At 48.3% G+C, this 23,580-nt stretch overlaps 2 protein-coding genes across 6 annotated transcripts in view; one reads left to right on the top strand and one right to left on the bottom strand.

Moving 5' to 3' along the window:
* Positions 1-20,933, bottom strand: part of ABCC10 (ATP binding cassette subfamily C member 10) — a 26,659-nt gene extending 5,726 nt beyond the window's left edge. The window contains exons 1-17 of one of the 4 annotated variants that reach the window (XM_064509484.1): positions 20,811-20,933; positions 18,430-18,577; positions 12,454-12,650; positions 10,150-11,515; positions 8,718-8,945; positions 8,315-8,471; positions 7,527-7,666; positions 6,975-7,054; positions 6,655-6,826; positions 5,558-5,656; positions 5,136-5,325; positions 4,647-4,724; positions 3,725-3,916; positions 3,151-3,286; positions 2,536-2,731; positions 505-848; positions 177-346 (exon numbers count right to left, since the gene is read on the bottom strand). In XM_064509484.1, the coding sequence (XP_064365554.1) occupies positions 177-346; positions 505-848; positions 2,536-2,731; positions 3,151-3,286; positions 3,725-3,916; positions 4,647-4,724; positions 5,136-5,325; positions 5,558-5,656; positions 6,655-6,826; positions 6,975-7,054; positions 7,527-7,666; positions 8,315-8,471; positions 8,718-8,945; positions 10,150-11,515; positions 12,454-12,650; positions 18,430-18,432 (3,748 nt within the window). In that variant the 5' untranslated portion in view covers positions 18,433-18,577; positions 20,811-20,933. Of the gene's footprint in view, positions 1-176; positions 347-504; positions 849-2,535; positions 2,732-3,150; positions 3,287-3,724; positions 3,917-4,646; positions 4,725-5,135; positions 5,326-5,557; positions 5,657-6,654; positions 6,827-6,974; positions 7,055-7,526; positions 7,667-8,314; positions 8,472-8,717; positions 8,946-10,149; positions 11,516-12,453; positions 12,651-13,249; positions 13,602-13,642; positions 13,697-18,429; positions 18,578-20,810 lie in introns of those variants that run through there. The other 3 variants (XM_064509486.1, XM_026122982.2, XM_026122983.2) reach the window with 3 other exon arrangements.
* The window catches only part of ZNF318 (zinc finger protein 318), a 27,941-nt gene continuing 25,036 nt past the window's right edge, over positions 20,676-23,580 (top strand). For both annotated transcript variants that reach the window (XR_010388507.1, XM_064509483.1), the window contains exon 1: positions 20,676-21,161. Coding sequence is in view for 1 of the 2 variants with exons in the window: in XM_064509483.1 (XP_064365553.1) it covers positions 20,805-21,161 (357 nt within the window). In the remaining variant the exon portion in view is untranslated. The remainder of the gene's footprint in view (positions 21,162-23,580) is intronic.

The raw sequence follows: 23,580 nt of genomic DNA, 5'->3' as shown, positions 1-23,580 counted from the left end.
GGACATACAGGAGTAGGGACAGGAGGTGAAGCATAATTCTGGGGGTGAGTTGCAGAGGGACAGTGAGCATGAGCTCTGGCTCCCTCTGGCATAGGGAGATGGTGCAGCTCTGAACTAGGAGGGGAGGCACCCTTGGGCCACAGCCATGGGGCATGGAGCACTCCCTGGCAGCCCACCTGGATTTGCTAGTTGCTTCTGGTGCTGGATGATGGCAATTCCTGCAACAGCAGTAACCACAGCAACCCCAATCATCTGCAAGCGGATCTCCAGCCACTGCATCGCTGAGTTGCTGGCAAAGAGGCAGCGTTGGTTTTGCTCCAGACGCAGCTGATTCTCCACCTCAAACCTGGCAGGCGCATAACAGAGGTTCACACTGGGCAGCACACCCCACCACTGCCCACATTGCCCCAGGCCAGGGATGTTCCTGACACTCTAACCTGTTCCATGGCTCTGGTCTATAAGCACAACCAAAGGTCTGGCTGAGTGCTGGTTCCTTGCACTCACCTGTGTGTTGCCCGCATGGCTCTGATGCTGTTCAGCCCTGAGAGGGTCTCTGAGAAGTGAGTGTAGATGGGGGAGAGGGTGAGACTGTAAAGGCGCTTGAGCTCCCGGGACGTGCGCCGGTAATAGCGCTGGATGGAAAAGTAGAGGGCAGCCAGAGGCAGTAAGACCAGACCAATCCAAGGGAGGCCATAGGTGATTATCACCAGCATGCCCAGGAGCCCATACATGTTGGCCAGGAAGATGTTGAGGATAAATGGCAAGCTGTCATCCACGCAGTACAGGTCTGAAGAGAAACGGTTCAGGATCCGGCCTATTGGTGTGGTGTCAAAGAAGGTCACTGTGGCCTGGCAACAAGGAAACAAGAAAATAAGAGCCACAGTGGGCTGCAGCGGGGCCCAGCCACAGAGCAGTACCCTGGAGATGCAGAGCTGAGCAGAGCAAGGAAAGTCCACAGTGGGGCGGCCACCCCAGCCCCACCACTTTCTCTGCTGGGAAAAAAATCTCACATCTTAAAGCCAGCATCGACTTGCTAAACAACTCAAGCAGCTCTCATGGCAAAAGGAAGGAGCCCTTCTGTGGAGAATGGCTGACCGGTACCAAGATGGCAGCCATAAAGTTATGATACTGCCAACCTAGTCCATACCCTTAAATCTCAACCTAAATTCTAACCATGCCCAAGGGTCCCTCTCTAGATCAGGCTTAGAGCTAATATAGGAAATGTCATACTACTATGCTAGGCCAAAAACTAATCTGATGATTCATTTGGATCCCTTACTGGACCACTGGTAGCCAGTGAGACGATCCTCTAATCCTAACCTCTAATTCTCTAATCTTAGTTTCTAACCCTAATCCTCCAATCCTAACCCTAGCCTGAGGACCAAACAAAGTCCAAATCCTAAGGAAAGTTATCTGGCATATGCCAGTACCAGCCCTAAATCTTGCCTGATGACTCCTTCCAATCTCATCTGGATCTGAGTCCATGATCCTGCAAAAGCTTCTTTGATCAAACTGGCCTTCACCTTGGCTATATCTCTAAGCCTAATAGTGAACAGATATAAGCCACCTTGACATGGATTGGAGCACACTCTACTGGGCCCATTTTGACTCCCAGCTCATTGGCCCCTCGTGCTCCACAAAATTCCTTGATCCTTTACCCTAATAACAACCACAGCCTAAGGAACTCTGGTAGCCAACACCCTAAACGCAGACAATTCACTATGCTAGGGCCAGCCTGTGAGGTATTTTCTGAACCTTAACTTACTGGCTTCAGGTGTCCCAGATTCTCCGTACAACCTTGAACATACTGGAAACAGCCCTAAATGTACCTTAACAACATCCCATCAGATCCTGGTTTCCCTAACTTTTGCTAGGTTTAGGGATGCCATTTGTCATGAGGATGAAACCTCCCATTTTGGTAGATACAAGTCCTAAAGTAATTTCAGTGACTCTCCTGAACCGACACTGCAATCTGGCACCACATCCAATGTCACCTCTATGGACAGTTTACTGGGCAATGCCTGTGCCAATATTAGCTAACTTGGTGATTCCTGCTATTCCCCAGGTAAACAGCAGTCAGGAGGCCCCAAACAGACCAAATCATAACACTCATCTTATGCTTACCCTCAGAGCAAAGTACCCCTCCACTTGCACAACATCAGCCCTACAGCCCAATGTTCATGGAACACTGGCCCTAAATCTTGATAGTTCTTGAGTTCACAATGAACCACACTTTATCAGTCTCAAGTGACCCAGTCTCATCACAGAGCTTGGTACTGGTATCATGGTGTTCTCAGTCCTGAGCTGGGGATTGCCAAATGAAATTTAGGGCTCTAAGAGCATTTTGTAACCCATCTCTAGAATGGGTGTTGGAAGGGTTACACCTTAAGCCTCAACCTTATATTCTTAAGCTAATCAGCTAACACCAGTGGAAACTAATTCTCATCTCAAACTCTTAATCCCATCTAGGAGAATAATGTCAGGGCAGAGAGACTTGCAGGGGTCCCAGCCTGTCCTGACTTTTCTGACCATTACCTTTATAACCCGCTGGAGCAGCCGGCTGTGAATGACAGTGGCAGCACGGACAGTGCCGTAAGCAAAGAGGAAGGCCCGCAGAATGGTGAAGAGGGAGTTGGCCCCTGCTATGCTCCCATAAACTGTTAGGTAGAAAGTCACATCCAGTGAACCATTGGAAGTGACTGTGGCAGTGTCCAGAGCTTGAATGGGGAACCTGGAACACAGAAGAAGGAAGACTAGGAATCTGCCAGGGTCCCTGAGACAGTAAACTCACAGATGGGGAGTCAGAACTCAGGGGCAGACTCAAGGAGAACACAGGATACTTCAGCCTGATACTCCTGTGAGAGACCACCCCCTCAACATGCTGGAACAAACACATTCCTTCAATCAGTAGGCAGCCAGGGGTCTTTCATCGGCCCCAGGTTACAAGCTGCACAGGCACCTCATCAGTTTCCTCTCTGGCCAGGGATTTCATTTATCTTCCTTTCTCAAAGCAGCCACACAGAACCCATGCAGCAGGGTGGTCAGTTTAGCCCTGCTCCCAACAAGGATCTTCACAGAAGACTCACTGAAGGACAAAACTGGAGAGTGTTTCTGGCTCCCTCTGGCATCTCCTGGCCAGCATACACTTACACAAGCCCAGCAAAGGAGAAGAGCAGCAGCTGCGGGGAAGGCAGGGCAGCTGAGCAGACCATCACAGAGGTATTTGCTGTCTGGGACATGCTGGCGATCCAGTGTGAAAGCCACCAATCTGAGACATTTCTAGACGCTGTAGAGAGAGACAGAATGCATATGGAGGGATTCAACCTTTGAATCAGCAAGTATGAAGCAGAAAAGTAGAAAGTGAAGCAGCTGGGGAATTTTTGTTATCATCTCAGTCAGGCTAGTCTTCCTCTGCCCTCTTTCTCCACTGGCATAGCAGCAGGAGCAAGGGAACTGCCATGAGCTGCAGCAGTGACAGGGCACTGCTAGAGGAACACACATGGTCGTAAAACTGCAGCAGCAAAGTGGAGGCTAGCGCCTGCCCCCACATATGCCCCCTTCCCATCTATGCTACTTGAGTTTGGGGAATAGGAAGGAAGGAGTCTATCTGCTGCAGCGAGAGCGATTAAACCCCAGCCCCCTTTTTTTCCATGGGCTCTGCATACAGTCAGGGAACAAGAGAGGAAGGTCCAAAGAGGGACGTGCTACTGGGCCACTGCCTCACCTTGCATCAGGAGCAGGGAAAAGAGGATGGATAGCGCCAAGCAGCTGCCCACTGCCAGCCAATATGCCTTGTACACCTGAAAAGCTACTGCTCCTTCTTTCTTCTCTTCCTCCTGGCAGAGAAGGTGATTGTTTTGGGTCAATTCTTCTGACTCTGTCTCTATGGCCGCCTCTTGACCGTGCTCATCAGGGGCTGTGGGTACGGAGGCAAAAGCAAGGTCAGTGCAACAAATTCCTTCTGCAGCTGCTCCTTGCTGCACACAGAGCAAGCATAGGCTATGGGGGAGGCTTTTCTTCCCTCCTCCCTTCCCTTTCAAGTCAGGCATGCCAACCCTGGCAGACTTTCATCCAGGTCTGGACTGTGGAAGGAGAGAAGAATCAAAGAGTGATCCTGGCCAGTACCTGAAACCTGGGTCTCCTCTCCCCCTACACACACACTACCCACAGATCAGCACTGCCACTGCAGAGCAGGGCGGTGGAAGCACTGTTCTGAGGCCAGCAGCCATCAGGTATGCTTCCTCCATCTTAGCACATGTGATTCCTGCAAAGCTCAGAGGACTGGGAGATGTCCTCATACTCTCTCCAGAATCATTTCTTGTAGACTATTTCTGTCAAACAAAAAGAAGCAAACAGCAAGAGGGTGCAGGTGGGAAGGAAGCAAATGGGATGCAGTCAGCTGGATTAACACAGAAACAGGGCCAGCATCTTTAGTCTAATGATCTCCATCCACTCTGTGATATCTGGCCAGCATTTCCTTTCTCTCTACTGCACTTCACAGCCATTGCTTAGTCTCCTTCTTAACGCCTCTCAAGGCAACTGTCCTCAGTTCTTGTTCAGAGACTCAGTAAGAGCAGCAGACTTTGTCCAGATGTTTAACCTGAGCTGCACTGCCCCAGCCACCCTCAAACTCGTCAGGTATCGACCTTTATCCTTCCGCCTCTTGTCCATGTCCTTGAACTTGGGGAAAGCTTCCACGAGTGGCAGGATCTCAGCTGGTGTTCCTGCAAAGAGAGAAATGCAAATGCTTCAGAGCCCCTGAGGAATAGATGCCAGCTCCTCACAGCCTTTTTCTATGAAATGGCCCAGTTTTTCTCTCATTACATTACCTACTTTGTCTCACTATCTTACCTATTTTCTCTCACGGCACCTGCATCCTTAAAGGCTCTGCTTCACATGTCCTGCCATGACATTATGCCTTATCAATTCACCCTCTTTAGGGCCATCCTGCCTTATACGTACACCTGCACATTCCCTTCCACCCTGTCTTCTCTACCTACATGCAGTGTCCTTGAGCTCTTTTTCCTTCTCTGGATCCCACAGTTAATCCCACTCCCTTATAGCCATCCTTGCTCAGGCCATTCCAGGACTGGCAAACAGGCACATGCAAAAGCCTCAGAAGACAGCCAGTGTACCTGTCCTGACTATCCTGCCATTGTCCATCAACAATAAGGCATCGGCTTTCTCCAAAAACTCCGTCCTGTGGGTGCAAAGGATCCTTGTCTTGTGTTTGAGAACTCCCAGAATGCATTTCTGCATAAGATGGTTAGCTACATCTGCATCGACAGCTGCCAGGGGATCGTCAAGGAGGTAAAGCTCTTTCTCCTGAGAGGGAAAGACGAGACAATGATACAGTCCCCGGCCTTGCCCTAGCAGGCAGTGCTGGAGAGAAAGGTGCAAGTGCCTCAGCATGGCACGCCACGAGCACCTTGGTCCAGCATGAGGTGGTTCAAGACAGGCTGTGAGACCACAGTGCACAGCTGGGTGCTTCCAACTTCTTAACATCTGACTTGACGTTGGGTGCCATCTGCCACAGCATGGCCACTTTCCTGTTTACCTGGTAAACAGCTCTGGCAAGGGCTATTCGAGCCTTCTGTCCTCCACTGAGTGTCACACCATTCTCACCAACTTCTGTCTGGTCACCTGCTGGTAAGATCTGAAACATCCAAAAAAATTCATTTTAAAAGGGACAGGATGCTACTGGGGACTCAAAATCAGAACTCTGGGTCCCTCTCCTGCCTCTGGTAATAATTCTTTAGGGCAACATCTTACCAATTAAACTGTACAATGGTCCATACTCTGGCTCTGCGGACAACTGGAAAGCTTGGCCGTATTTATGCCACTAAACTTTCCTACCCTCCAGAAAAGGATGGCCACACCTGAACTGCCTTTTGGAAGTAACTTCTGGTCTGAGATGAGTACTAAATTGTGCCTGGAAATTTTGAGGGAGAGCAATAGCTGTGCCGGGATGAAAACCATGCCAGGGACCATTCAAATAGTTTAACAGTATAGACAGTTGAGTTCCAGTATCTGGAAACATTTCCTTCTCAATCTACCAGTATAGATATAGTCTACAAGTTCTCAAATAAATGTCTTTATAGAGTATTCATAACTCCTGCTGAAGCAAACATGAGCTCCTAGTGCTTGGCACTTTAGAAAATCAGGCCCCAGGTTATAAACTAGAAGACGAAGGCTGGCTTCCTACCAGCAAGTTCACTAGCTAACACGGCCACAAGCTTCAAACCTATAATACATGCCTTAGTGATGGGAGGACCATGGACTTAGTCTCTCCAGATCCTGAGAAAGTGCTCTCTGACCTGAAAGAGCATCAGCTGCCGATAGGTTCTGCCTGCAACACCTGGCAGTCACCAGCTCTGCAAGAACATCTCCTTTGACTGGGATCAAGAGCTTTTGAATTGGTGGGAGACGAAACCATCCAAGGTGCTACCAGAGTGACTTTGCACCTAAAAGAACAGTGGGACCAGGCATGGTCTGGGACTGGTAATCACAGCAGAGCTGTGTATTTGGGATGTTGCAAAGGTAAAGCAGACTTGGCTCAAGTCTGCAAGGATGAGAACTGCTCCCACTAAGGCTCAGTCTGGATGCAAAAGCTGGCCAAGGAGGCCCAAGAAGATTTAAGGGTCAGGCACTCACAGTCAGATCCTCAGAGAGGGCACAGGCTTCCACCACTTTCTCATACAGCCTGGCATCATATTCCTTCCCAAAGAGGATGTTCGCACGGACACTGGTAAACTGGATCCAAGGCTCCTGTGTGGCCAGTCCAAATCCTTGCTCCAGGTCACAGACATACACTTGTCCACCTTGCCTGCAAGGGCAGCAAAGGTGGGTAGAAAAGGGAGCAAAGGAGAATTGTTGGCAGATCAAAATGGCCTACAAATAGGGGTAGCACGGGACAGTCCCTGCCTGTCATGGGGTGCAGGGACCAGGTAGGGAGGAGTCTTTTGGCTACTTACTTAATGAGCTCTCCAGTAATGGCTGCAAGCAGAGAGCTCTTGCCAGAGCCGACCTTCCCAACAACCCCCAGAAGCATCCCCTGCAGAGGGAAGTCAAAAGAAGCAACCTGTTGCACTAATACAGGGCAGCCTGCCCAGCTTTCTTGAGCCACACATAGCCTTTAAGGAAGCTGACTGCTGTCCTGAACTAGGACTATCTCAAAGGCCCAGAAGCAGAGCCAGGCACGGTTGCTGAGTAAACCAGATCCCTGATATGGCAGGACACGAGTCTGCAAGGAGTATTAACAACCACTAAGTCATCCTGGAAAACAGCTATGTTCTCAGCCCTGTCCTCTCCTGCAGCAGTGGTGGGAAGCAGAGGAAGCCATGCCAGGATGTCCCTCAGTGCCCTGCAGCTCTGAGAGATGCGATGCATGCCTTGTGCATCTTGGCCAAGAGAAGATTTTGACACACAGCTCTTTGTCAAAAGACAAGGAAAACAGGCTGACCCTGCTCCATTATTTGGCTCCTCTAGTGCCATCTTTCTTCGTCACTCCCCGCAATTCTGCTCACCTTTGTCACTACCAGGTTCTCAATGTGCAGTTGCAGAGGGCCTGTGGATGAGGACTGCTTGGTGCTTTTCTCCTTGAGTGGTGCCCAGGAGAAGGCTGCTCCCTGCATCTCCATGGCAGAAGCAGAACCTGAAGGGCTGTCTGCAAGGGAAAAGCAGCAGGGTCGCACTACCTTGGGAAGGTCAGAGAGTGACAAAGGGCTGGCATTACAAGTGTTATTACCTCTGCTCCCAAATGGAGGAGACAGAGACAGGGCACAGCCATGATGCCCTGGACCCAGCCACAGGCTAAGGCACTCACCCATTGCTTTGCCCTTAAATTTTTCCTCCCTTCCTCAAACTCGCCTATCTCCAACTCCCACTGGACACACCTGCTGGCTCTTAGGGAGACACTGCAAGGATAACCTGCTTTGCTTATTGCTGAAGATGAAATAATGGCAGGGAGCTGGCATCAGGCAAAGGCAGAGAGATGGGTCAGGAGAGGTACACCCACCCAAACCTTTCTGCCAGATTATACCGATGGAACAGCTTCTTCTAAGGGGACACTGATAGCAGGGCTCAATGGGGACAAGCAACAGCCTACGTTTGATGATGAGCAATGCTATAGTCTTATCTCCTGCTTTTCATAGAAATTCAATGCCTTCACTCCGCCTCTGAGAACTGAATGTCCTGAACCATGAGGTGACAGCCAGCTGCCCTCCGGTACTACCCCTCTGCCCTACACCACAGCTTTCTGCTCTGAATCCTCCCTGCCCAAGTTCCAAAGCACAGCAGCATCCTTCTCCATTACCTAGAGCATAATAAGCCTCCAAGTCCTGGTCTGTGAGTTCAAGGAAGCGCTGGATTCGATCCAGGGAAACTTTGGCATCCAAGGTCCCATTCAGCACCCATGGGAAGCTGTTGAGGGGGAGAATGAGCATTCCTACGAGGGCCAATGCTGTGAATACCTGTGTGGGTATGGAAACAACAATGAATTGGAGGTAGTACCTCCCTTGCACTTTATATCCTCCAAACAATTTCATCAGTGACAGCCTGAAGGGGTCAGGGGAGACACAGACTTAATTAATTTCTCAGAGAATATCTCTCAACCTGCAGCCTCACTGTGGATGATCCTTGGCATGGGACAATGTTGGAGCCCTCCTTGCTACCTAGGGTGAGCAGTGCTGTCACTTGGGATCTCCCTGTTCACTCACCTTGGTGGCAGTAAGTTGGTGACCCAACAGGACATAGGTGATAAAGATGACAATGGAGACAACAACGGGCAGTGCTGCCCACAGATACACACACACAGCATCCAAGTACTTGATGGCTCTCAACTTCTGCAGCTCTTTAGCCCGGCAGGCATTTATCCTGGAGCCAAAGTGCTGCTCCCAAGCGTAGAACTTGATCACACGAATGCCACACAGGAATTCAGTCATCAGCTGCAGGCAAAGAGGAAAAGCATATAGAGCAGCTGCCTAACACATCAGACACCACCTAGGCATTTCAGCCATGGCCAGGTTTGCAGGTCCCTCCTGCTAAGGGCCCAGCTACAGATTCCAGGAATTATTTCTTGATAACATATAAATTCAAGTGGCAGCTGCTGGGAACTTTGCTCTCCCTCATTGCACCAGCTTGCTCAGCTATCTGTGCTGCATAAGGCTCAGGAAGAGGCAAAATATTACACTACTTCCCAAATGAAATATATGCAACATAGGTGCAGGGACATGTGGACTTAGTAGCTCCAGCCTGGACACCATTTACCCATGCTGGCCTGACATTATGTGAGATAATAAGCCCTGATTCTCTATCCCAGTGCTGCCATGATACAGCTAGTCTCCATCCACAGCCAAGCTGGCTCACATCCAGCAGCTCAGGTATCCCTGCAGCACGTTCCCCTCTCATTCCTGCTCTCAGGTCAGCAAGTGCAGAGCAAGCTGAGATGTGTCTGTGCCTGACACAAAAGAAAACTGACAACAGAGAGTTCACTCAGCAAAACAGTCTTGTGATACCCCATACAACTAGATGCAGCTTCTGTTAAAAGCCTCATATGGGTCTGCCACAGAGCTGACTTATGTTTTATACTTACAAAGCGTGGCAGAAATAGTGACTGTAAATGCTGTCCCCTCACATTGAAGACACTGGGCTCTAAGGATGGCATCAAATGTGTGACATGAGGCAAGGAAAGAGATGGCACTGCAAATATGCAGAAAGCAGTGGAAAAGACGACTGAGGGTGCCAAACTGGAGTAATATAAAACCGTTATGTCCATGATTGTTGCCTTTGTTCAGATTGCAAGGCACCTCACAATTGAAAATATTACTGGAGTAATAGGATAGAAGCACCTCTAAAGAAAAAAACTGGGGTCCTATTTTAACTGTTTCCGAAACAAAAGGTACCCGGGAGGAGCCTGAATTTGCCCCAGAAGTGAGGCAAGGCAAGCATTAGAGGTTCACTATTTTATGGATGGTGAAACTGCATCACCTGAGACACTTCTCTGTGTGTGTCCTCCTCTGGCACTTATCCCAGTAATTGCAACTCAATCAATCCACTTGGGATTCACAAGTGGCCAAAAAGCCAATGTTCTAGGGACAAACACGGAGAACACATAGCAATGAATCTAGAGAGCCACTAGCCGCCCCTCACCTTGACCCGTGTGTCCTTGTGCTTCAGCATCTCCTTGTTGCTCTTCATGATGCGGTTGGCTATGACCTTGTTTATGGGCACAAGGAGCAATGCCAAGGCCAGGCCTCCCAGAAAGGCTACCCCCACCTGCTGGTAGAGGAGGTAGAGGGTAATGGCAAACTGGAAGGGCAAGCTCCACACCTCGTGGAAGCTGAGGCAGAAGTTGACCAACCTATCAGTGTCCGTGCTCATGAAGTTGACAATTTCCCCTATGGTGAAGTGGGCAAGGCTAGTGCTGCTGACACGCAGAGCCTTGCGGTAGATGGTGGAGATGACGGCGGCCCGCACCATCAGCATCACCTTGTACACCTCGTAGCTGAACTGGTTCCGCAAGAGAGCACCCAGGAAGGAGCCAGCAAAGAGCCCAAGGGCGTAGAGCACCCCATGGCTCAAGGGCTCCTGCCGTGACTCCATGAAGCTCACCAGCAGGTTCAGAAGCAAGGGGCCTGAGAAACCCAGCAGGCTGCCAGCCAGCTTGAGAAGTCCAAGCAAGTAGAAACGGAGCCCAAAGACTGAATGAAGCATTGAAAAGAGTTGCACGCCCTTCTGGGCAGGGGGTGAGCCGTCCAGGGCATTGCTACTCCCATCCCCTCCAGCAATGATTGGACTAGTAAGAGACACAGTCTCCTCTGCTTGGTGCAAAGCTGCCTTCTGCTGCCAGCAGGAGTAGAACCGATCACAGACTCTGGCAGCTTGGAGCTGGTGAGGAAGCACATAGACATCCTCTGGCTGGTTCAACATCCAGTGGTAGCCGCGTTTCATAAGAGGGTTCATCCAAGCATAAGAGAAGCGTGAGAGCCAGCTCTCACCATCTTCTGCCACTCCTTGCCAATCAGATGCTGTGATCCTTGGCTCTGAGGTGAGTGGGTCTGGCTGCCAGGAGTTATTGATGGAGAGAAATTCTCGTCTGCTGGCAACTGGGAAGAGGTAGTTAATCATATACAGAAGAAGACAGGCCAGCTGCAGACAGAGGATGGAGAACCTGGAGGATACAGCAGGGTGGGCAGGGGACCAAGCTGTCCCATTTTTGCAGTACCACACCAGCGTGATGATGCGGGAAGGTACGGGTAAGAGAGTGAGGATAGCCAGGGCCGCAGGGCCCTGGGTAGAGCCGTGAATTGACCTGCAGAGCATGAGAAGAGCCAAGCCATGAGTGAGCCATGTCAGTGCGGCAACGCCACTTGCCAGCACTTCCAGGTACACAGGGCCCAGCTCCTGCTGAGAAATGGTGGCTGGGATTATATCAGTGAGGAGGAGGCCAGCAAGTATGAAAGAGGCGGCAATTCTGCATCTCCAGTCTCGCCTGTGAGGAACACCAGCACCATATCTAGAGGAGGAAAGAGGAAAGAAATGCTTTACAGAAGAAATCCCATCACTTCCCACTGAGTACTCTCCTGTCTTCCTCCCCTCTTCCCCCCCTTATCCATTTGCTCTTACTTAATTTCCTTGGATCCAATTCCCCAGCTTTGAAATATTTTTAGACTGCAGGCATTGTTAAACCAGATCAGGTCAATATCTCCTACTATCTGATCAGTATCAAGGATGCAAGAAACACACAAAGAATAGCCTTTCTGTACAGAATTTCTTTGCAACCTGTGATATCTTTTGGTCAAATCAGACTTCAACGTTTGAGGATTAACAAAAATATTTATCCTTTTAATTCTGGATGATCAAATTTCCTGTGCTACATCCTTGATGCTTGATTTCTTGTCTTTGTGACATTTTATCTAGAGAGATTATCTTTATCAGCATTGGTCTCAGTGATGCTATATGTGAAAAGTCCATCATTTATTGCTCAACAAAATATTTGATTATTGCTTGAGTATTTGTGGCCTTTCAATATCAGTGAACTTTGCCATGTTTATGAATTCCAGAAGAAGGTAAACAGAAAAATATTTTCTTCTGTTTACCCCTTATTACCTTCTGTATGTCTCCAATACCACTTTGGATTTACACCTTCTCCCAGAAGACTCCCAGTCTTCCCAATACCTGTTCACTGAGATTTTCTTTTTTGAATTATTTTCTGTGTTTTTATTCTCACTAACCCTCTCCATTCTTTCTGGATTCTCTTCTGCAATAGAGTGACCAGAGCTGTACACAGTACTCTGCATAAGGATAGATGCTGACAAATGTAATAACATTATAATATTGTATCCCTCTCTAGTGACATATTTAGTACATTAAACGAGATCTAATTTCCAGCCTTCCCATCCCCACCTCCAGTTTCGTACCATAAACAAGAGCTAGACAAGTTGGCTGTCGTACCTTGGAGTGCCAAGGAAGCAGGCACTGACCACTGCAAGGATCATATGAGGAGCCACATTTAATGTCAGCTGGTTAAAGCAATGGCCAACACTGCCATGAATCCACACAGGGACTGGATCTTCTGGGCTGGTTCCACACAAATCGGCTAGGATGTTCTCCATTCTTTGCTGGGTGTTGAATGCAACAGATGGGAGCTCCTAGGGTAGAAAAGAAAAAAGAGCATGAGGCAGAGAACAATACAGCCCCAGTTAGGGGCGGGTTGTGATAAGAAATGAACATAGGACTAGGGCGGACTTCCCGGGTCACACAGTACAGGCCCCGCTATTGCACACTTGATATCATATCATCCACTTCATGAACTGATCAAGCTCCAGCTTAAAATAATTATGTTCTTTGTCTCCTAAGGCCACTTCAGGACCCTACTGCTCTGGGAATTAGAAACCTTCTGCTTCTTTCCAGTCTAAATTTGTTCACAGTCAGCTTATCCTTTGGTATGAACATAAGGAAGTATTTGCCTTTCTACATATCCCTCTGTAAAATATTTTGAGCTGTTTAAACAAACACCTATCAACTATATTTCCATCTTTGCAACTATTCCCACAACACAGCTATTTAACAAGCTGCATAGCACCCTCCAGATCACACTGGACAATGCAGGTATCTGTCCAGAAACGCAGCCAATACCCACGAGCTATGTTAGAAAGGGAAACCAGGGCTCATGTCCCCACACATGGCCTTGCACTACAAAATGCACCTGGCACAGTTTGGGCTTTAGAAGTGATTGATTGGTTCATACCAGCCAGCCCCATCTCCAGCCTGGGACAGGCCGCAAGCCGCCGGCCTGGCATGGGGCCAAGCTCAGCACACAGCAGCAGAGCACCAGGCCAGGCAGGGCGGCTCAGGCACCGTGGCCCCCCGGGCGGGAGCACCGGAACCAGCGCCGGTCCCAGCTGCCTTCCTGGCCCGCACCACCACCGCGGGGCCTGCCCGGCCTTTGGCGCCTGGGGACCCGTGTCGCTGCGCCACGGGACAGGAGGGAGAGGCCAGCACCTGGCCCTCAGCAGGCGATCCCGCCCCTCCGGGGCCGCCGGGGCCGCTCCCCCCCGCGGCGACCAGCACCGCCGCCATCACACACCCCCCCCCGCCCCGGCCCCGCACGGCGAACTTTGACCCCTGCCCCCTGCCGTACCTCGGCTCCCCTCCCGCGGGCGGAGTCGGAGGGGCGGGGCTCGCGGGGGGAGGGGGCGGGGCCAGGCCCCGCGTTCCCTGGGAGGCGGGAGGACGCGCTGCAGCCGTTACCTTGGCGCGGGGCGGGGGAGGCGAGCGGTGACCAGACTCCCGGCCTGGGAGACGGTTAAACGGGGCACGACTCAAATGGGCAGATTTGGACCTGGAAATCAGCACTTCCCCAAGACCACAGTAAAATGAGGGCTTGAGCCCTTTTCACCTTTTCCACATCATTCCCCTCCCCCCCCAAATATCCATTTAATCCTCGCTTGGCAGCAGAAGAAATGTTAGTTAAGATAATGGAAGGAAGCATCTCTGAGATGCTGAGCGAGTTAATCGGTTGGAGAGGAGATTATTCGCTAGGGGGGAGGAAGCAGGTAGGAAAGAAATGGCGACGGCTGAGGCCCTGGCCGTGGCCCTGCTGCCAATGTCAGGCAGCACCAGGGAAGGTCAACAGCGGAGGCAGCAGGCAAAGTCACCGTGGTTTGAAGCGGTTCATCATCTCTTTCTAAATAGCTCAGCTGCATTTCACATGACATGCAACTTCCAGGTAGATGGCAAACCCAAGAGAGTTCAAAGCACTTCAGTCAAAAAGAGGAGGCTGAGATAAAAAGGAGAAGCAAATAAATTAAACATGCACAGCTCATTCAGACTTTCATCTTCTAAGCTTGTGCCAGTTCTGTTAAAACCAATCTAAAAATCAGTCCTTTCCTCAAGAACAAATGTATTTTTCCCCAGATTCCTCTAGTTCCTTCATGGTAATCTTATTTATCCCTCCCCTCTCTCTCCTATCATACTTGGCCCACAGTGTTGGGCACTCCAAGAGCATTTTTTTATTCACATTCACCAAACGCATACTACAGACCTCTAGTGTAACTATGTTGATCAGGCCTATGAGTATTTATGCACAGCTGTGCTTCCAGAGGTACAGCCCAGACAGTAAAAATGTTTCTTATGGGTATAAACGCTTTTACAGGTATAGCATTCTTCGCTTGTGGCAGGTCATTTTACCACACCAGCACTTAGCCAACAATGTATCGGTATACCTAAAGCAGTAAAGCTCTCCTAATGTAGTCACAGCCATATAAAGCCAAAAGAGATCATTATGTTAAGGTAACACAAACATCTGAATAGCATAAGGTAAAAAAGTCCACTGTTTTACCTGTACTGTGCTCACTGACTACATGTGTCTGGAATACAGATACATGCAAGCAGCACCACAGAAAACAAGACTTGGTCTTTACTACAGAAGTATGTTGCCTTGTCAGATGAGAAAACAAGAACATGAGAAGACATCTGGCCTTAGGCCATCCAGACTGTCATATAATGACAGGTGACTGCAGTAAAGTCACCACACAATCTGGGAATTTTAGCTGTTACTAAGTGATTTTACAGCAGATGCTCTGGATACTTCACTTTCCCAAACCCTCTCTTAGCAGTGTTTCTTGCAGGGGAAATTTGTGTATTCTTATGAATACTTCATCACTGGTAGCAAACTTTACTTTCAAGATACAACTCTTCAGAGATACAATAACGCATTCTCCAAGCTGAGAAGTGTTATCAGTGGGGTGCTGAGGAAGCTAAGTAGCAGCAACGTTCCTTTCTGGTAAAACAGAGCAATCTGGCTGAGGGAGCATGAGACAGCAGAGATAAGAGCAAGAACTTAGAGGCCACAGTGCCCTCTAATCATAGTTTCCCTGAAAGCAGCAGCAGAGAAAGGCATAGTAGCAAGTAGCTGGCACCCCCAAAAAGTTTTCCTCTTGGTTTTATGAAGAAGGAGAAAGTGCGAGAAGCCCCATCATGGCATTTGCCCTCCCTACAAGAATCCCACAAGAGTTTATCCTGCACCTGGATTGTGGAAGCTCTTTGCACCTCACGCTAGGCTCTTCTCCTATCTTGCTTTTGCTAAGCAAGAAGATGATTCTTTTTTTTCTTTTGATCAAGGTTTATGTGTTTTCCGTCCCCTCTACAGGAGATTTCAGTACCTGTACTCATCATCTGGTCTATACCTATCACATTAGAAAACTAGCTGTTAGGTGGAGTCCAAAGACAGAACTGAGATACAGCTCCTTCTCTCAGATGGGCAGAGACCTGAATGGTGTGAAGACTGTGCTAACAGGAACAAAAAGGAAGCATTCACTCTGCTAATCATAACTGAGAATCTTTTTTGCCTTATAAAATATTAATATGAAAAAGGAAAAAAAATTCTATCCTGGTCCAGGTCAATCTCCTGGCATAGAGCCATTTTCCTAAATCGATACACTTTTTTAACTGTTGTCTTTGAGGATTCTGAGTTATCACAGTCCTGAATGAAATCCCTACCTCTGTCTCAGAGTTGAAAGGCTCCCTTTTCACGTCTAAGCTACCTACTGATACTGGACACTATGTTCATCTGGCCAGTCTGCTCTTTCTCCCACAAGCTGTTCAAGGGTTTCTAGAATACGTTTTCCTGTAGAAGACATAATATGGTTTTATGTCCTCTCCACTCAAGGAATCTTCCCTTCAAAAAATGCTGTCATATGAGAAGACTGTCAAGACAGCAAATAAGGAATGTGTGAGGTTGGAGCTTCACACAAATAAAGCCTTCAGATTCCTGGTTTTGACATCTTATTTCATTCCAAATGAGAAAGCTTCCCTTAGCTTTATAAGACACCAAAGATCTCAGACATTAGGACGAGGAACACCCTTCCCTCCCTCAATCTAATCTCCCTCAAAATTTTTCATTTCAGCCACATTGTGTTCTAGTGTTCTCCTCCTTTTTAATGTGCTGCATTCTGCTTGCTTGCCTCTCCTAACCTCTCCTTCTGAACATGAACTTTTCCATTTGGACTGAAAGATGGACAGCTTTCAGATGCCACTGATCACTTTTTGCTCCAGACAGCGTTATCTATGCACATATGGAAAACGAAACGCAAAGGGCATCAGCAAAGGAATCCCAGGAGAACACCAGTCTACCATAACTGATGTGAAATCGTTGGTGCCTGTTTTGCATAAGTATATTTAAATAGAAGCGATGCCAGAATCTAAATAAATATTCCTGTTTTTCATGCTTTCTTTCTGCTATGTCCCCTCTTCCTGGACATTGCTGCCTGTGACATTTACTGCTATGTATTTGACTGATTTAAGATGTGTGCCATGTGGAATGTAGGCTTGTGGATGTATTGCTTACAAAATACCTTGCACACTATAAATAATCATACACCTGAAATTTATCAAAGAATCAGAGCAATCAAAATGAAAAAAAAACCAGCGGGTGTAACTTAATCCACACCCACAGGCCAATGCAGGCCAGATTTTATTCGTTGTCTATTACCCAGAGTCTTTTAAGGGTCTAGATTGAAATATCCACAGGGAGAAAAATCAGTCGGGCAAAGGGAGACTGCCCCCTCCTTCTCTTATAAATTTATTTTGTAACAGATTACTTAATACCCCTTGCAGGACTTGGGGCGAGGATTGAGTGTAGGCTGTATGCCCATTCCACTTCCCAGCCAAAAGTAAATATTGTAGTGAAACAGAAGCCAGTCTAGACAAGCCTTATTCAGAAATATCAACCTTGTAATTATATACGTAAAATCTCTGAAAGCAATTGTCTGTTTGGATGCATTTGCTGTTCTCCCAGCCAGGGTTCTCCTATCAGCCGAACCATCCTCAAATTCCATGACATTGTAACCAAGGAAGGTGCGATTACATGGCTCAGCCCAAAACGTTTCATGAACTAGTTGCTTTGGCTGGATCAGAAGACACAACAAATGATTTGTTCTATTCTCCAGGGGCAAAATTAATGCAAGGTTCAGAAGACAGAGGAATATCTTTCACTGCACCTTCTCACAAGAACACTCATTTTGTCATAAAAGCAAAGAAAGAAACCTTGTTCTTACTAATAACCTAAGAATTTAACATTAGAGGGAGTGCTGCATAGTTGTTTCATAGCTCTGGATCTAGTCTCTACTCAGATGTATGAAGGTAAAAAGTTGTAAGAGCTCATATTTTTCTCTGATTGTACTGTTTCTTATCTAACAGTCCAAACCGAACTGTCTTCATGTCTACTTTCTTTACTTGTTCATATAGAGCTATTGCTAACTTTTCTCATTCTGTTCTTTTCTTTCTTTATATAGTTTGCTTTTGTGACTTTCTTGAGGCCTAATAAGAATTCAGACACCTTATTACCCCAACATTGCCCTCAGCATCCAATTAGCTAAAATCTCTGCAAGCAGCAGCTAATTGTATGTTCCTCTGACCAAGATGAGGTTTGGCATTCCAAAGAAGAGTTTGGGAACTGAATTTGTAACAGACTGACTGGCACCTCCTTTGTCCTGTAAGAGTCTAGAGCATCAGTCACAGGAGCATTTCAAAAACCACCGCAAAGCAGGTAAGGACCTTGCCTGACTTTTTTAAACCCTGAGACAGAATGTAGCACTTCCTCTTGCAAAGAGCTGAGAGTTCTCCGCTTGCTCTGCAGCATCGGGACAAATTTCAATGCTGAATTCTGGGTTAATTTAACTGAAACCCACTGTGGGTGCTCAGTCCTTCTGAGAACTTAAATCAGTAGGGCATGTGTTTGAAAGATGACACTACAGCTAGTACAGAATGGTTTATAAACTGTGATTATAAAGTGATGCTCAAGATGACAGGGTGCTACAAATTGTTAGCGAGCACTAATCAGCCAGGTATGTCTCTTAGATGAATGAAACGTGTCTCTTCCATACTCTTTTAAGGCCATAGTGCATATACTCTTTGTTTTCTGTTTACCATTCTTCCCAATAAGCAGTTTTCTTATTGGCATGCAGACAGAAGCTTTAGTGAACTTTCTGATCATGTAGTAAGCGGTGTCTGGATTCCTTCAGCTTCCAAATGCCACTTAACTTTATCATCAGAAACCACCAGGACATCCTTAAACCTGGATACAAGGCAAAAAGAAAGTCAGAAAGTATTTTGGTGTTCTGGAATTTTGCAAAGCTTTTAGGTACTATACACATAACATTTTATTTAAAGTCCTGACAGAAAGAAAAGGAATTTATGGGGTTTCTTGGCTTTATTACTTTTTACCTTGGATGTTTTTTGAAAGCAAACTGTGGTTTAAAACCATTTAAAAAACTTACATAAGGAAAACAAGAGCATGGAAATGATGTCCAAAACCTAACAGGTCAATTTTCTCCCTCTTGCAGGTCTATTTTTACTTTTTTCTAGTTGGTGAAACTGAGCACGTGACACTGAGGCATGAAAATGTGGTATTTCTTTTAAAGAAGACACAGAATATATTTGGGATAATAGTATATTCCTTGTATCAATAAACTAGTTGAAAGTAACTTACAATGTAAAATTAGGGGAAAAATCCTCAAATATACATGTCTAGTCTAATCAAGTTCTTCTAAAGCACAACTCGGTGCCTCTCCAAAAGTCAAGTCTGTTGCTTAGAGTATTTAGCTGTAAAAGATTTATTATTAACTGCCTCTACTGCCATTGTGTTTTGCTCCCACCAGAAGCAGATCCCCAGCATTCCCGGCGTCTTCAAATGTATGAAAAGATGAAATTCATATCCTGGGATGCTTATAATTTAATTAAGCCCTCTAATGAACTCTAAGGTTTTCTCAACCTAACAGAGAAGCGGGAAGAGTGGACAAGGGTAATGGAAAATTAGATAGTCTTTATATAGCTTGTGCGTGTTTTGATGATTGGCAGAGCTGAGTGTATTTCCTGAGCCTGTGTAGTGGTGCACTCATTCAGAAAATGTCAAGGTGGGGCAGTTAGTTCTAGCGCACAGTTCTACCCAACCACTCCCACCAGAAATATTTTATTATAGTATCAGATAGCCCCCCACCCTTATCTCTGGCATTCTTTTTTGCTATTGCTCTAAGTTATAGATTTCAAATGGTACAGTATGTTCTTGCATCTATTACCCCAAAATATGGGGAAAATTTGATGCGAGTTTGCAAGTAACAACTGTGTCTTCAAATACAAACCCTCATGTATCATTTCACCAACAATAAAATACAAATGGAATGCATGAAACTTCTCTCTGTTCCTATCTAAGATATAAAAGCTCAGGAATTTGGGAAACGGAGATTTCTATTGGAACCGTCATCTCTCTGCACTGATCCAGGTCAGCAAGGTGTGCTCCCTGTCACCAGCACAGCTGGCTGTCAAGCTGCTGGCCTGCTTCAGCTGACTGAAAACACCTTTCCTTCTCCTCGTAGTAAACGACCACCAGCATGAAGCAGTAGAAACGCTTCATGCTTCACCTGCACCAGAACGGCCGCACTAACTCCTCTGCCCTCGGCGCCATCATCGGTGGGTGCTCGGGCTAAGCACAGGTGGGCGTCAAGCTAAGGCCACGCGAAACGATCTTTCCCTCCTACTAGCCATCAGCTGCTCAGGAGTTGACTGAATCGGAGGCCCAGGCTTAGCATCACCAGATTTAATAGCTGGCAACTGCTTTTGAACTCCCATCTTTTTAAGGACAACACCCACGTCACTAAGTCCCACAGCCTAACGCCCAAGGCCCCACTCTCACTGCAGGCACCTTCGGCCTCAGCAAGACGCTGACGAGGGCCTGCTCCCCCCCGCTCCCGTCACCTCGGCCTGCCCGGCCCGGCCTGCTCCCCCGGCGGCTGGAGGCTCCCCGCTGCCCCGCTCCCACTCCCTGCCCGGCTGCGTTGGCAGAGAAGAGAGGCAAACAGGATGGAGCAACTGCCGGCGTGCGGCCGAGCGTATCCACCCCGCGGCCGCCAAGGAGCGGAGAGGCAGGGAGGAAACGGAGCCCTGCACCACCGAGCACAGCACGGCCACAGCAGCCACAGCCACAGCCGCGCCCGTCCTTCCCGCCGCCGCCCCGACAGGCCCAGCGGGCCACGTGATCGACGCCCGCGGCCGCCATTTTGTGCGGGCGTCCCCAAGCAACGCCTCCCGCCCCCCGCCCCCCCCCGCCCCAGCGCGCCCGTCCCTGCCGGCTCGGGGGTGCCCGGCTCGGGAGCGCGCGCGGGGCGGCCGGCGGCGCGCACGCGCGGGGGGCGGGGGGAGGGGGAGGAGGAGGACGAGGACGAGGACGAGGACGGGGGGGGCCGGGTCACCGGAGCCGGGGCGTCCGCGCAGGCCGCTGGGACCCCCGGGCCGCCGCCATCATCATCATGTACCGCTCCAGCAGCGGCCGCTCCGGCCCCTCGTCCTCCTCCCACCGGCTCAAAGAGAGCAGCTCGTCGGGGTCCCGCGCCTCCCGCTCCAGCACGTCGGGGCCGGGGCCAGGCCGCGTCCGGCCTCCCCCGCCGCCCGCCGCCGCTGCCGCCGCCGCCTCGCCGCCGCGCCCCGCTTCGCCGCGCCCGCCGCCGCGCCGCCACCGCTCGCCGTCGGGCCACCGCGGCTCCTCCCGCCGTTCGCCGTCGCCGCACCGCAGCAGGAGGTTGCCGTCGCCGCCGGGAGCGCCGGGGCCTGGGGCCACCCGGGGCCGCCGCGGGAGCGAGCACGGAGACAGCAGCAGCAGCAGCCGGGTAACTACCGCCGTGCTCGGCGGCGCCGGGGGCTCCTGCTGCCCCGCGGCAGTCAGGCCCCGCGGCCCGCCCGGGACCGGCCCCTGCTCCGCGGTGTCGCCGCCGCCCGAGGCCGGAGCGGCGGGCGGGCGAGGGGGCGCAGGCACCGGGGCGAGGGCCCCACACGTGGGGCAGCGCTGCCCGGCGCGCCCCGGCCTCGAGCTCTCCCTTTGCAGAGGGAGATGAGCGATTTCCCCCTGCTTCTTAAAGAGCCAAAGGGGATGGAGTCATTTGATTCCATTAAAAAATTTTTTTTCGTTTATTTCCGTTACATTTTATGTTTTTTTCTATCGGCTAGAGCCATTTTAGATAAGACTCAAAGATGATGCTGTCTTTTACCAATGCAAAGGATGCCTAGATAGTCACTTTCCTTTATTAAACACGATTTACTGCTATTATATGGATGCAGTTTAATTTATCGGACAGTAACTTTTTAAACAGCATGCTGAATGAGTTTTTGCCCGAGTTCTTCCAGCTGTCATGGATGTATGGAGGAGAATCTGTTACAGATTCATACCTTGAGAGTTACTCTCTGATAATTATCGCTTTGTAGTGTGAACTGTGCTAAAGGTGTTCACGTCTTCATACTCCATCTAAGCAAAAACTGATTTGGGCTTGTGAAACTCTGGTTTTGCAGCTGAAGTGATACCACCTTGGGTGCAAACACCTTCATGCTAAACGAAAGTGTATAGCTGTACTTTTTTTGAACAGATGGCATCCATTCACTTTCTGTGGTTACTCCTTGATGCCGTGATTGTCTTGTCTGATAACTGATATTGGTAGCACATAGTAGATTCGCTGTGTATTTGTATTGCACTGAAAGAAGAGATTTTCGTCTTGTGGTGTCTGTTGGTAGCGCATAGTAGATTCACTGTGTTTTTGCATTGCACTGAAAGAAGAGATTTTCGTCTTGTGATATCTTAGGCTGTCGTTCCATGGTCGCTTAATCCAGCATATGCACAGTTAAAAGGAACAGTGCATTCACTGTTTTCCCCTCACTCTGCCGTCTGCTCTGCTCGTGCTTGTGTTTCTGAAGTTGTGGGATGAGCTGATTCGAGGAACCGATCTGGCCGAAAGTTAATCCAACAAAAATACATTGTCTGCTATGATTCACTGCATGGTGGGGCCAAAAGAGAGTGGGATTGTCGCTTTGATGGCAGTACAGGTTCTTGTTGGATTTTCTTGGAGATGTTGCCATAGAAGAGATTACAGGTGATTGTAGTGAAGTTAACACAGCTATTGGAGCTATTTGTTATTTAAAGGTGAACTTACCCCGAAGGTATGGGAAGATAATGCTGGATTTGACAGTTAAGTTGGACTGAGAAGTTTGCCTCTGGCTCTTTGTTAGACTGCTACAGCATTGTCTCACGCCTGTCAATTGTCTGTGGGGTAGCTCAGTAAATTGCATTACTAGTAAGATCCAGGTTGAAAATAATATTTTTAAAGGAGGTCGTTTTTAATCTGGATCACATCAGTTCATGTTGTAGCTTCATGAACAGTCATGTTGTCACAACTGAAGGGCTGACAAATTGGGATGCAGGAGCAGAACTTTCTTTTCTTCACCAGTAGTCAGTCTGTTGTTTAACTGCATCTGTGACAGGCTGTGTACCTGCATGGGCTATAAAGTAAACTTTCACTGCTCAACATCTTGGTGGTTCTGACTTGAAGGAGTCTTTGACTTGCAGTCTTCTAGTCCCCCTGCAGAAAAACTGTTAACGCTTTGCACAAACATTACTCTTGACAAATGCTGTTCTTCCAGAGTTATTTTGCACCCTTTTGCCCCAAACTACGGTACTAATCTCAGCAAATTGTCCCAGATTCTTGATGTTTTTCTTGCCTACTCTAATTTCATGGAAGAAGGATAGAAAAATTACTGATCTTTGAAATTAGGCTCTAGCAAGTCAGCTTGTGCTGAATGGTGGTGCTAAATGTAATTTTGTTGTTTATTTACAGCAAGAGTATTACTATATTTAAGGGAAAACTTTCTCTAGGAAACAGCTGTCTCAATAACGAGGTATGATTTAATATAGCTCTTGAACCTGAACTCTGCACTCTCGGGGGTATGCTAAAGCCTAATGTAGGTAATTCTCAGAGAATGTATATTGTGCATATTTTTGCATGGAAGTTTTGTCCAGCAAAAAGTGTTCATCCATCTAATACTGCTTATTTAAAAGTGATGTTATAAAGCGTAAAGTTTGCAGACAGATTGCTTTTACTTTTTAGAAGTACTGTTTGGAAAATCAGCATTAATTAGAGAAAGATATAAGCTGGGCTTATGCTGATGTTTTCCAAACCGTGGAGCTAAGTGTGATCAAAACCAAGCAAGTAGCATTGATGTTGTTTGGGGAAAGTTTTAAAAAAGTTGTTAGACTTATATGAC

The sequence above is a fragment of the Dromaius novaehollandiae genome, chromosome 3 (assembly GCF_036370855.1).
Source record: "Dromaius novaehollandiae isolate bDroNov1 chromosome 3, bDroNov1.hap1, whole genome shotgun sequence".
NCBI lineage: Eukaryota > Metazoa > Chordata > Aves > Casuariiformes > Dromaiidae > Dromaius > Dromaius novaehollandiae.
The sequence above is the reverse complement of the archived record's forward strand: the minus strand, read 5'-3'. Positions and strand labels throughout refer to the sequence as shown.